The 12,117-nt window shown below is 46.2% G+C and overlaps 1 protein-coding gene across 1 annotated transcript in view; it reads left to right on the top strand.

The window, feature by feature from the left end:
• Positions 1–12,117, top strand: part of LOC145351927 (semaphorin-4B-like) — a 72,453-nt gene that overhangs the window by 32,981 nt on the left and 27,355 nt on the right. Inside the window, exons 5-7 of the mRNA XM_080201716.1 lie at positions 809–920; positions 9,581–9,700; positions 11,409–11,560. Of these exons, the coding sequence (XP_080057842.1) occupies positions 809–920; positions 9,581–9,700; positions 11,409–11,560 (384 nt within the window). The remainder of the gene's footprint in view (positions 1–808; positions 921–9,580; positions 9,701–11,408; positions 11,561–12,117) is intronic.

The raw sequence follows: 12,117 nt of genomic DNA, 5'->3' as shown, positions 1-12,117 counted from the left end.
TAATAAATAGTAAAGTCTAAGGTGATGTTGTCATGGAAACCTGTCACTCAACCTTCATTCAGTTCATGAACAGGATGCAGGAATGTAACTGGAGCAATAGTGACGTCAGGAGAAATTTACACTTTTAATTTGAACACCTTTTACTCATCTGCCTGTTAACAAATGTTTCTTGAATTACGTTAGCTCAAGTTCTGTTCTATCTATTGACTATTCCTTGGTTTCAATGATTATACCATTATCATAGAAGCCACATCAAGGCAGTTAATTAGGGATGTGACTGGGGTGGGGAGTAATGATGGACCCATTGATGAATTATATTTATTAGTGAGTGCAGTGTAGTGTGAGCAGCAGTAAGGGGCCGATGATGGTGTAATAGTGACTCGGGTTGTTGTATCTGTTATAGTCAATACTGTGATGTGTGCAGTAGTGAGCGAGGGGCCGGCGTGATGTGTGCAGTAGTGAGCGAGGGGCCGGCGTGATGTGTGCAGTAGTGAGCGAGGGGCCGGCGTGATGTGTGCAGTAGTGAGCGAGGGGCCGGCGTGATGTGTGCAGTAGTGAGCGAGGGGCCGGCGTGATGTGTGCAGTAGTGAGCGAGGGGCCGGCGTGATGTGTTCAAGAGGCCATATTTGCTGTATATTGTCTTTTCTTTTTAAAATTGTCTAATTGCAAAGTGTCCACATTGAGTGATGTTCATATCTTAAAGGTTAGAAATATGAGAAGTCTTTACTGGACATAACAAGTGAATGGGTGGGTGGGGGCAGGGGGTTAACACAATCTGATTTGAACTTATGATGGTATTTTATTTCAGAAGGCCTCTGAGTTTGAGCTGGTGAAAGATGATAAAGGAGAAGTAATCCTGGAAAGTGGGAAAGCGCGATGCCCATACAACCCAGCCTTTTATCACACTACCGTGGTAGCAGGTAATCTCTCAAATTTCTCTCTCATCTTCAATATGAATAGTTTGGTAACGTGGCCCCTTTAAGAGATGATCCCTAAGGGTCATGTGATTAGACCGGACGCTATGGAGTGTCAAGGCAGGAAGCTGAGCCAGTCGGGTGCAAGGTTACGTGTCCTGGGTCAGGGAGGATCCTCAGTTGAAGCCAGGGAAGAGGGGAGAGTACAAAGAACAAAGAACAACCCAGCATGGGAAACAGGCCCTTCGGCCCAACAAGCCCGCGCCACCGCATCACCCTACACCTATTCTACCCTGCGTATCTACAAATAGAACCCCTGACTTAGCCAGATTCAGGGGAGAATAGTGTCAATCTGGTAAAACCAATCAGCCTAAGAGCACATCTTTGGGGTGTGGGAGGAAACCGGAGCGCCCGGAGGAAACCCACGCAACCACAGGGAGAATGCACAAACTCCCACAGACACAGGCCCAAATCCATGTATCTGCACAGCTAGCAGTGCTAGTCACCGAGCTGTTGCGGCGCCCGTCTACCGGTCCAGGATCAAGCACACACACCGACACGAAGTGCTAGGTCACTCCCGGAACCTCCAAGAGCAGCCCACGCACGACCCACCGTGTGCATGCCCCTCGTTTGACAACGAGGTGGACCTCCACCTGCGGAGTGAAAAGACAAAAACGTTAATCACAAGCCTGCCTTTCCGGTGTCTCCCGAGGTTCTAACCCTTATTCAATAACCCCTACCATAACCCTCCATCCTCGTTTCACTCATGTGCCTATCTAACTGAACCTTAAACGAGTCCAACGTTCCCGCCTCCACCACCCCACTCGGTAGCGCGTTCCATACCCCCACTACTCTCTGCGTAAAGAACCTTCCTCTCATATCCAAATTATACCTCTCCCCCCTCACCCTTAAATCATGTCCTCTTGTATTCGTAACCAATCTAGGGAGCAGTCTCTCACTATTGACCCTGTCTATTCCCTTCAGTATCTTATATACCTCTATCATGTCACCCCTCAATCTCCGTCTTTCCAAAGAGAACAGTCCCAGTTTCTCCAACCTTTCCTCGTAACCCAACCCCTCCATGCCAGGCAACATCCTGGTAAACCTCCTCTGCACCCTTTCCAGAGCCTCCACGTCCTTCCGGTAGTAAGGTGACCAGAACTGGACGCAGTACTCCAAATGCGGTCTAACCAACGTTCTATACAACTGAAGCATTTGACGGCAGCTTTTAAACTCTATACCTCTTCCTATAAAGGCTAGCATTCCATAAGCCTTCCTGACAACGTTCTCCACTTGTGTCACAACCTTCATGGATTTGTGAACCTGCACTCCCAGGTCCCTCTGTGTTTCTATACTCCTAATTTGTCTACCTTTAATCACATAGCTCCTCTCTACATTATTCCTTCCAAAATGCATCACCTCGCATTTGTCAGGATTAAATTCCATCTGCCACCTATCTGCCCAATGCACCAACCTATCTATATCCTGTTGTATCACCTGACAATCCACTTCAGTACCCGCCAACCCTGCCATCTTGGTGTCATCAGCAAACTTGCTGATCACACCACCTACGCTCTCTTCCAAGTCATTTATGTAGACTACAAAGAGGAGAGGTCCCAGTACTGAGCCCTGCGGCACACCACTGGTCACTGGCCTCCAGCTGGACAAAGTCCCCTCCACAACTACCCTCTGTCTCCTATTGCCCAGCCAGTTCTCAATCCACCTAGCTACCTGACCCCGTATCCCATGCGCCTTAACCTTTTCTACCAGCCTACCATGAGGGACTTTGTCAAACGCCTTACTGAAATCCATATAGATGACATCAACGGCTTGCCCATCGTCAACCGTTTTTGTCACCTCCTCAAAGAATTCCACCAGATTCGTAAGGCAAGACCCCCCTCTAACAAAGCCATGTTGCGTATCCCCAATCAGACCGCAACGCTCCAAATGCTCATACATCCTACCCCTAAGTATTTTTTCCATTAATTTCCCTACCACCGATGTCAAACTCACCGGCCTATAATTCCCAGGGTTATCCCTACTACCTTTTTTGAACAGCGGTACCACATTTGCCACCCTCCAGTCTTCTGGGACCTCACCTGTGTCCAAAGAAGAGACAAAGATTTGCACCAGAGGCCCAGCAATTTCATCTTTCGCCTCCCTAAGCAGCCTGGGATAAATACCATCAGGCCGCGGAGCTTTATCCGTCCTTACGCTACCTAAAAGCCCTAGCACTTCCTCCCTCGTAATAGATATTTCCTGCAGCTGATCCTCAGCTCCCTCTAACAGACCGCACGATTCCGAACCCCTCTCCTTCGTGAATACCGACGCAAAGTATTCATTCAGGAGCTCCCCCATTCCCTCCGACTCAATACATAACTCCCCGCTTTTGTCCCTAAGAGGACCAATTTTCCCTCTAACTACTCTCTTGCTCCTAATATAGGAATAAAATGCCTTTGGATTCTCCTTAATCCTACCAGCCAAAGCCATTTCATGCCCTCTCTTCTCCCTTCTAATTCCCCTTTTTAGCTCCCTCCTACTCTCTCTATATTCCTCCAGCGCACTCTCCGTACCCAGTCGTTTCGACCTAACATACGCCTCCCTCTTCTTCCTGACCAAGTCTTCGATACCCCCTGTAATCCACGGCTCTCTAATCCTACCTTTCCCATCCTTCCTCTTAACCGGAACATACCTCCCCTGCAACCATTTCATTTTGCCTTTAAAAGCCTCCCACTTGCCAACCGTGGACTTGCCAGCTAACAGTCCTTCCCAATCAGTGTCCTGCAGCTCCCTCCTAATCCTGCTATAGCTCGCCTTTCCCCAGTTCAGCACACTCCCGTTCGGCCGGCACTCGTCCCTTTCCATTTTTATCCTAAAGTAGACGGACTTGTGGTCACTGTTAGCCACATGTTCACCTAACTCTACCTCTCCCACCTGCCCCGGCTCATTACCCAACACTAAATCCAGTATAGCCTCTCCCCTAGTCGGACTAGTTACATACTGCTCTAGAGACCCTTCCAAAACACATTTCACAAACTCCTCTCCCTCCGTACCCCCAGCTCTAGGCCCCCTCCAATTCAATCCAGGAAGATTAAAGTCACCCACTACAACCACCCTATTCTTCCTGCACCTATCCAAAATGCCCCTGCAAATACCTTCCTCCACTGACCTCGGGCTGTTGGGTGGCCTATAGTACACCCCTAGCAATGTAATCTCTCCCTTTTTATTCCTCAACTCCACCCACAGCGACTCAATCCCTATCTCTTCCATATTGTCCTCCCTCTGCACTACTGTGATGTTTTCCTTTGTTTTGTTTTTGTTCCTTTTGTTTTCCTTGATGTTTTCCTTGTGCATGAGTCGCAAAAACCCAGCTTGCAGGTGCAGCAGGTGGTCAGGAAGGCGAATGGGATGCTGGCCTTCATAGCGAGGGGGATTGAATATAAAAGTAGGGAGGTCTTGCTGCAGCTGTATAGGGCATTGGTGAGACCGCAGCTGGAGTACTGTGTGCAGTTTTGGGCGCCGCACCTGCGCAAGAATATTTTGGCCCTGGAGGGAGTGCAGAGGAGGTTTACTAGGCTGATACCGGAGTTGGGGGGATTGAGCTATGAGGAGAGGCTGAATAAACTAGGCTTGTACTCGTTAGAGTTTAGAAGAATGAGGGGAGATCTCATTGAGACGTATAAGATGATGAATGGGATGGATAGGATAGAGGTGGAGAGACTCTTCCCGCTCAAAAAAGACAGTAGGACTAGGGGGCACAGCCTCAAGATAAAGGGGAGGCGGTTTAGAACGGAGTTGAGGAGGAACTTCTTCACTCAAAGGGTGGTGAATCTCTGGAATTCTCTGCCCGTTGAAGTGGTGGAGGCTGCCTCGCTAAATATTTTTAAGAAGCGGGTTGATGGGTTCTTGATAAGAGAGGGGATTAAGGGTTATGGGGAGAGGGCGGGACAGTGGAACTGAGCCACAACAGATCAGCCATGATCTTATTGAATGGCGGGGCAGGCTCGAAGGGCTAGATGGCCTACTCCTGCTCCTATTTCTTATGTTCTTATGTTCTTTCCTTTACCAACAGTGCCACCCCTCCACATCTCTTCAACCCTCTTCTGTCACACCTAAAACACTTGTACCCAGGAACATTCAGCTGCCAGTCCTGCCCTTCCCTTAACCATGTCTCCGTTACAGCCACCACATCTAACTGCCTCACACACATCAAGGCCCTAAGCTCATCCGTTTTCCCTGTCACACTCCTAGCATTGAAACAGACACAGTTCAACCCACAAGTGTCCCTCGGAACCTCCTTCTCCCTGATACTTTTCCTTTCACCCGACTCTCTCCCATCCACCTCCCCACCCCCCCTCCATATTAGTTTAAACCCTTCGTAAACACCCTAGCTAACCTCCCCGCTAAGACATTAGTTCCCCTCCCGTTCAAATTCTCCCCACCCTTCCTGTACAATTGCCCTTCTCTCCTAAACACCTCCCAGTGATCCACAAAAGTAAAGCCCTCTACCCTACACCAATCCCTCAACCATGCATTCAGCTGCATGATCTCTTCATTCTTTGCCCTGCTTGTACCGGGCAGCAACCCAGAGAGTGCCACCCTGGAGGTCCTACTCTTTAGTTTGGCCCCCAGCTCCCTAAATTGCCTACGTACCTCTACCCTACTGCTCCTTCCTATGTCCCCCTCCCCTACATGTACTATGACCTCAGCCTGTGCCCCCTTCCCTTTCAAAATTCCTTCTACCCTGTCCGTTACGTCCTTTACCCCTGCTCCAGGGAGGCAGACCACCATCCTGGAGTCACGCCTCTGTCCACAGAACCTCCTATCGATACCTCTGACCCTCCCGTCCCCTACCACTATCACCTTACCGGCCCCCTTCTGTCCCTCTAAGTTAGTCTCCCCCTCCTGCCTATCTTTCTGTTGCATACTTAGTTCTGTCTGACCCTTGTTAGTAATAAATGTTTTTATACTTTAAGCCACATGGAGTTGCCTTCAGCAACGACATTAAGTTTTCGCTAGTTGTCGGGAATTGCAGTGTACAGCTACGGTGAGGAGAGTTAAGTGTGGAAACTACAAAGCAGGAAGGTACATACACACATTAAAGTGCCTTTGATTGGAAAGATTGAGCCAGTGGATCCCAAGTGGAAAATTATGAACATTCCTTGCTGCAGACAGTAGCATTACCACCGGTCCCATAAGAGATAGTGCTGGAGCTGCAGCTGATAGTCTCAGCTAAACATCTAACAACCTGAACCAAAGAAGACCCAGTGTTATCAAAAGTTAAGAAGGTGGTGATGCAAGAATGGCGATACAAAAAGTCAGAGCCGCTTAAACCTTGTCAACATAGAAGAACCGTTGGGAAAGGTGGGGAAGGCGGGAGGACTCACATTGTCATCCCACCCCAAGGGAAATGAGGTGGGACAACAAATTGCAGAACTCACATCCAGGGGAAATCAGGGTAAAAGCACTTGCCCAAAGTTAAGTGTGGTGGCCGAACATCGATAAAGAAATGAAAAGGATGATCAGCCAATGCCTCGGTTCTGCAGTCCAACGGGCATTGCCACCACTGACGAATATACATCCTTGGGAGTGGCCAGGCAGGCACTGGGCAAGAATACAGATAGCCTTTGCAGGGCTGTTAATGTATCTTATATTAGTAGACGTACATTCTAAACGGTTGGATGCCTAATTAATGAAACTCACAGTGGCCACTGCCACCTTTGACAAATTGGGGAAAGTTTTGGCCATCCATGGCATCCCAGAGGCTTTAGTGTCAGACAATAGCACATCAGTTAAAGCAGAGGAGTTTTGAAAATTTGTTAAATCAAATGGTATTCGCCATGTTAGGTCAGCCCCTCACCACCCAGCCTCCAGTGGGTTAGCGGAATGCACTCTACAATCGTTCAAATCATCAATGAAGAAACAAGCTAATAGGCCTCTACCTCCATGCATAGCCAGTATTTGATGTCATACAATACCACACCAAATGAGACCACAGGGGTCAAGCCAGCTGAGTTACTAATGGAATGCCGCTTACCAGATTTGGCGGGGGGAGGGCGAAGGCTAAGCAAGCCTCCCAGAAAGAAGACCATGACTCAAGAAAAAAAGACAAATTATTCTAAGTTGAGGATTTCATCCTGGTCAAAAACTTTGCAGCAGGACTGACATGGATGGCTGCAAAGATTATGAAAAGAACAGGATCCGTCTCCTATGTTGTAGAGGTACAAGGCTGTCATGTCAAGAAATACATAGACCATCTGAGGAAGAGAGCGAAGCTGGATAAAGGGGATCAAAGGGTGAATCCTGCAGTAGATTTGAATTCAGCAGGATTGGTTACAAGGGTCCCAGTTGTAAATGTGGAACCAGCGCAGTCAGCAGTTTCTGTAACTCTGGAGACAGCAGTTACAGAGAGGATCCTGACCCTGGATTGATGAGTTTGCCTTTCACAACCATGTGTATTTCCTGCAGAACACATCACAGAATTGAGTCATTCTACTAGTACTTGGAAGTCCCCAGACCAACTTGACTTATGATGCGTTTTTCTGGGGCATTTCTGACATTGATTGTAATATGCATGCCATTGTTAATGATGTTCCTTTTGTTTCATTTATAGGTGAATTCAGGAGTTAGGGGGGAAGGATTGTGGTAGCATGGTCCCTGAGGGCCAAGTGATTGGGCCGGACCCGATAGTGTGTCAAGGCAGGAAGCTGAGCTAATCAGGTGCTAGGTCACACGTCCTGAGTTGGGGAGGATCCAGGGTTCGTGAGGAGGGGAGAGTAGTCGTGTGGTTAGTTCTGACTGTTATTTGTTGTAAATAACTATTTATTGTTGGTGATTAAACCTTTTATACCTTGAGCCATATTGAATCACCTTCAAGCTATTACAAATAGTAAGGCTGGTTCTGGTAACACTGATTGAGGGGGTGGAGGCAGAATTTGCTGCCTCAGATTTTTGAATCGGAACCAAATATTGAGATATTTTCTATGCCGTTTTTGCACATATTGCATTTTCTGTATTGCAGTTAAACTTGTAGGGACCTAATTCAGGGTTTGAGGTTTGTGATTCTTGTAAGGTATTTTAGAAGAAGAGGTACCTTTTGACTACAGAATTTCAGTAGCACCCAGAACATGGATGTTAGTGCACATTCCAAATAGAATACTGATGGTATTCCTGGATACAAGCCTAAGACATTTCCTGTAACTTTCTTTCAATATTGTTGAATTTTTTTTATTCACTCGTGGGACAGCATTTATTGCCCATCCATTGTTACCCTTGAACTGAGTGGCTTGCTCAGCCACTTCAGAGGACAATTGAGAGTCATTGCTGTGGCTCTGTAGTCACATGTATGCCAGACCAGGCAAGGACAGCAGATTTTCTTCCCTAAAGGACTTTAGTGAACCAGATGGGTTTTCCTGACAATCGACAATGATTTCATGGTCATTGCTAGATTCTTAATTCCAGATATTCTATAATGAATTCGAATTCCACCAGCTGCCGTGCGGGATTCGAACCCGGGTCCCCAGAACATTAGCTGAGTTTCTGGATTAATAGTCTGCGAGAATACCACTAGAGCATCACCTCCCCTGCTGCCACAGAACATGAAAATGGGAGAGAAATAAACAGAACAGCCCAAATTAGGGACTGCAACAGAACTATCAGTATGTACAATGTTTGAGGGAAGGGGAGAAATTGATGCTGTGCATTGGAGAAACATTTCAAATATTTATTTTTATTTCATATTTACCCTTTTTCTCTCCTATCCTTTACATCATATCATTCTCAAGGGCAGGAAAAAACTGTCCGGCCTATGCAAGGTAATATGGTATCATCTGTTCTTCTCGCAGTAAGACTTAACCTGTACAGTTAGGAGAACATTGAATCCCCATGTCCATGGCAACAGTATTCAACCTGACTCCCAGCATAGATCACGAGCTGATGCTCAATGTTTTAAAAAATAGGATGACCAGTTATCATCGGGGAAGGTGATTTGCTAGTACCAACACTGTCACAATATATTTGGGTTTCTGATTTAGTGGGTTTATTGAGTAGACACTGAGTCGGAAAGGTTGGATGGAACGTCTTGCTCCTCCCCACACTCCCCACAACCAGTTCAGGGGTTCTGCTTGTTCATTGACAGAGCCCAGAGGACAGGCTGCTTGCCCACTCTTCCCACTGGCGAATGCTGTGGGATGTTGATGAGAGCTAAGGAAGTGGGGGAAAGAGTTTTCCTGCATTGTGGCACAGTGGTTAGCACTGCTGTCGCACAGCATCAGGGACCTGGGTTCAGTTCCGGCCTCGGGTCACTGTCTGTGTGGAGTTTGCATGTCTCCCTGTGTCTACGTGGGTTTCCTCCAGGTGCTCCGGTTTCCTACCACAGTCTGAAAGATGTGCTGGTTAGGTGCATTGGCCATGCTAAATTCTCCCTCAGTGTACCCAAACAGGCGCCACAGTGTGGTGACTAGGGGATTTTCACAGTCCCTTCATTGTACTGTTGCTGTAAGCCTACTTGTGACACTAATACATAAAATAAAAACAAAATGATTTTTAAACAGAAATGAGGCTGGATTGTGAGTGGAGTGAAGTTGGTAAAAGGTGTGGTCACTGTGGAATTTTGTATCATGCAAAATGAGTAATTAGTTTTCCTCTCTCTGACTCTGTAATACCAGATGGACTCTTGTATGCAGCAACTGCAATCGATCTCCAAGGAACTCAGTTCCAAATCTCCAGGGCAATGGGTCCTTTCAATCAGCGAACCACAACAGAGGCATTAGATTCCTGGTTGAAAGGTGGGTAATGAAAGGTTTTTGATAATGGTAGTAAAGAGATTAGACGAGAAGTAAAATAGATGATTAATCGGTTGTTTTGAGTCAGTGTCATAGCAGGTGGTACCCAGAATAGCCCCACACTCAGAGATTGCATATTTTTCTGTCATCGCGCAAGCAGCTTTTCAAACCATCCGTGTACCCTTATCTACTTTTTTGCTTTTTAAAAAAATTCTCAATGTGGTGCCCAACTGGCAGATGTCCAGTAAAATTTCAGTAATGGCTCAGAAATTAAGAAAGAGTTTTTATAAAGATCTTGCATGTCCCAGATATAAATGATTGGCAAAATGGCTGACTGAACGTTATACACATTAAGTGGTTACAATGTGAAGCCAACTTAACCCAAGTCACTCTACTCTTGATTTCAGATGCTATTTTTAAAAAAAATTATTGCCACATGTATTGGGACACAGTGAAAAGTATTGTTTCTTGAGCACTATACAGGCAAAACGTATCATTCATAGAGTACATAGAAGAGAAGGAAAGGAGAGGGTGCAGAATATAGTGTTGCAGTCAAAGATAAGGTTGCGGAGAAAGATCAGCTTAACGTATGGTCGGTCCATTCAAAAGTCTAATGGCAGCAGAGAAGAAGTTGTTCTTGAGTCAGTTGGTATGCGTTCTCAGACTTTTGTATCTTTTTTGCAATGGAAGAATGTGGAAGAGAGTATGTCTGGGGTGCATGGGGTCTTTAATTATACTAGCTGCTTTTCCTAGGCAGCAGGAAGTATAGACAGAGTCAATGGATAGGAGGTTGGTTTGCGTGATGGACTGGGCTGCGTTCACCACCATTTGTAGTTTCTTGCGGCCTTGGTTAGAGCAAGGGCCATACCACACTGTGATACAACCAGAAAGAATGCTTTCTATGGTGCACCTATAAAAATTGGTGAGTGTCGTAGTGGACATGCTGAATTTCTTAACCATTGCATTGGTGTGAAGGGACCAGGACAGGTCACCTAGAAACTTGAAGCTCTCAATCATTTCCACTTCTTCACCGTTGATGTAGATAGGAGCGTGCTAAAGTTGTTGACTATCTCCTTCATTTTATTGATATTGAGGGAGAGATTATTGTCATTGCACCAGTTCTCCAGATTCTCTATCACCTTCCTGTACTCCATCTCATCATTGTTTGAGATCTGACCCACTACGGTGGTGTCATAATCAAACTTGAAAATTGAGTTGGAGTGGAATTTGGCCACACAGTCATGGGTGCATAAGGCATACAGTAAGGAGTACACCCTTGTGGGGCACCAATGTTGAGGATAATCATGGAGGAAGTGTCATTGCTTATCCTTACTGATTGTGGTCTGTGGGTTAGGAAGTTCAGGATACAGTCGCAGAGGAAGGAGCCGAGTCTTAGGCCACGGACTTTGGAGATGGGTTTTGTTGGGATAGTGGTATTGAAGGTTGAGCTGTAGTCAATCAATAGGAGTCTGACATAAGTGTCCTTGTTACCCAGGTGTTCAATTGTGTGTGTATGTGTCTATGCGCATCTTTGTGCATGTATGTGTGCATGCACCTGTGTGTATATGTATGTGTGTAGCTGTCTGCATGGGTATATCTATGCCTTTGTATATGTGTGTGTGTATATGCATGTGCGTGTTGTGTGTGTATGTGGGTGTAATATTGCAACTCTTCAGAATACGGTGAGCTGAAATACTTTTCCATCCTCCAGAACCGACATTTGTTAGCTCAGCTCTGGTGAAGGAGAGCTTGAAGAGTGAAGAGGGCGATGATGACAAACTGTATTTTTTCTTCAGTGAATTCAGCAAGAAGTTTAACTACCATACCAGACTGCGTGTGGCCAGAGTTGCCAGGATCTGCAAGGTAATCAGCTGCTGGCAACTATTCTCAAAACTTTCTTTCCAAAGGCATTGTGAACAAAAGGCTAATAATTAAAGATGCATAAATCAGAACAATGCAAAGATTGCATTTCTATGTTAGCAATGCTGTTGATTTTACATTATATGTGGATAAGAATTCCTCTGCTTACCAGTATGTATTAATAACATAATGTAATAAATGTTTTCTCAGGTTGCTCTGCATTAGTGACATTATGAACACAGTTAGGAAGTTGTGGTATATCTAGCAAACTCAGAACACTCTTCTGGAAATGTCAGAAATTGTCAGCCTTAGTCTGTTTCTTGGTGAAGTTGCGCTCCGCAGCTTTAACTCTGCGACCAGTACAGTCCAGGAAATTCTGCTCTTGCATGTAGTTGGGTCTCGCCCACTGATTGGGTTGGAGGGAAGCAGTGATCTATTCCCCTGGTTCAGGTGTTCCCTTGTTCCAAAACCTCCAACAACACAAGGGAATTGAGGCTGAGACTATTCTGCTCTGCTGCAGATCATAGGATCCCTACAGTGCAGAAGGAGGCTGTTCGGCC

The sequence above is a fragment of the Carcharhinus amblyrhynchos genome, chromosome 13 (assembly GCF_965287045.1).
Source record: "Carcharhinus amblyrhynchos chromosome 13, sCarAmb.v2.hapA, whole genome shotgun sequence".
NCBI classification, from domain to species: Eukaryota; Metazoa; Chordata; class Chondrichthyes; order Carcharhiniformes; family Carcharhinidae; genus Carcharhinus; species Carcharhinus amblyrhynchos.
This window is presented reverse-complemented; position numbering and strand designations above follow the sequence as displayed.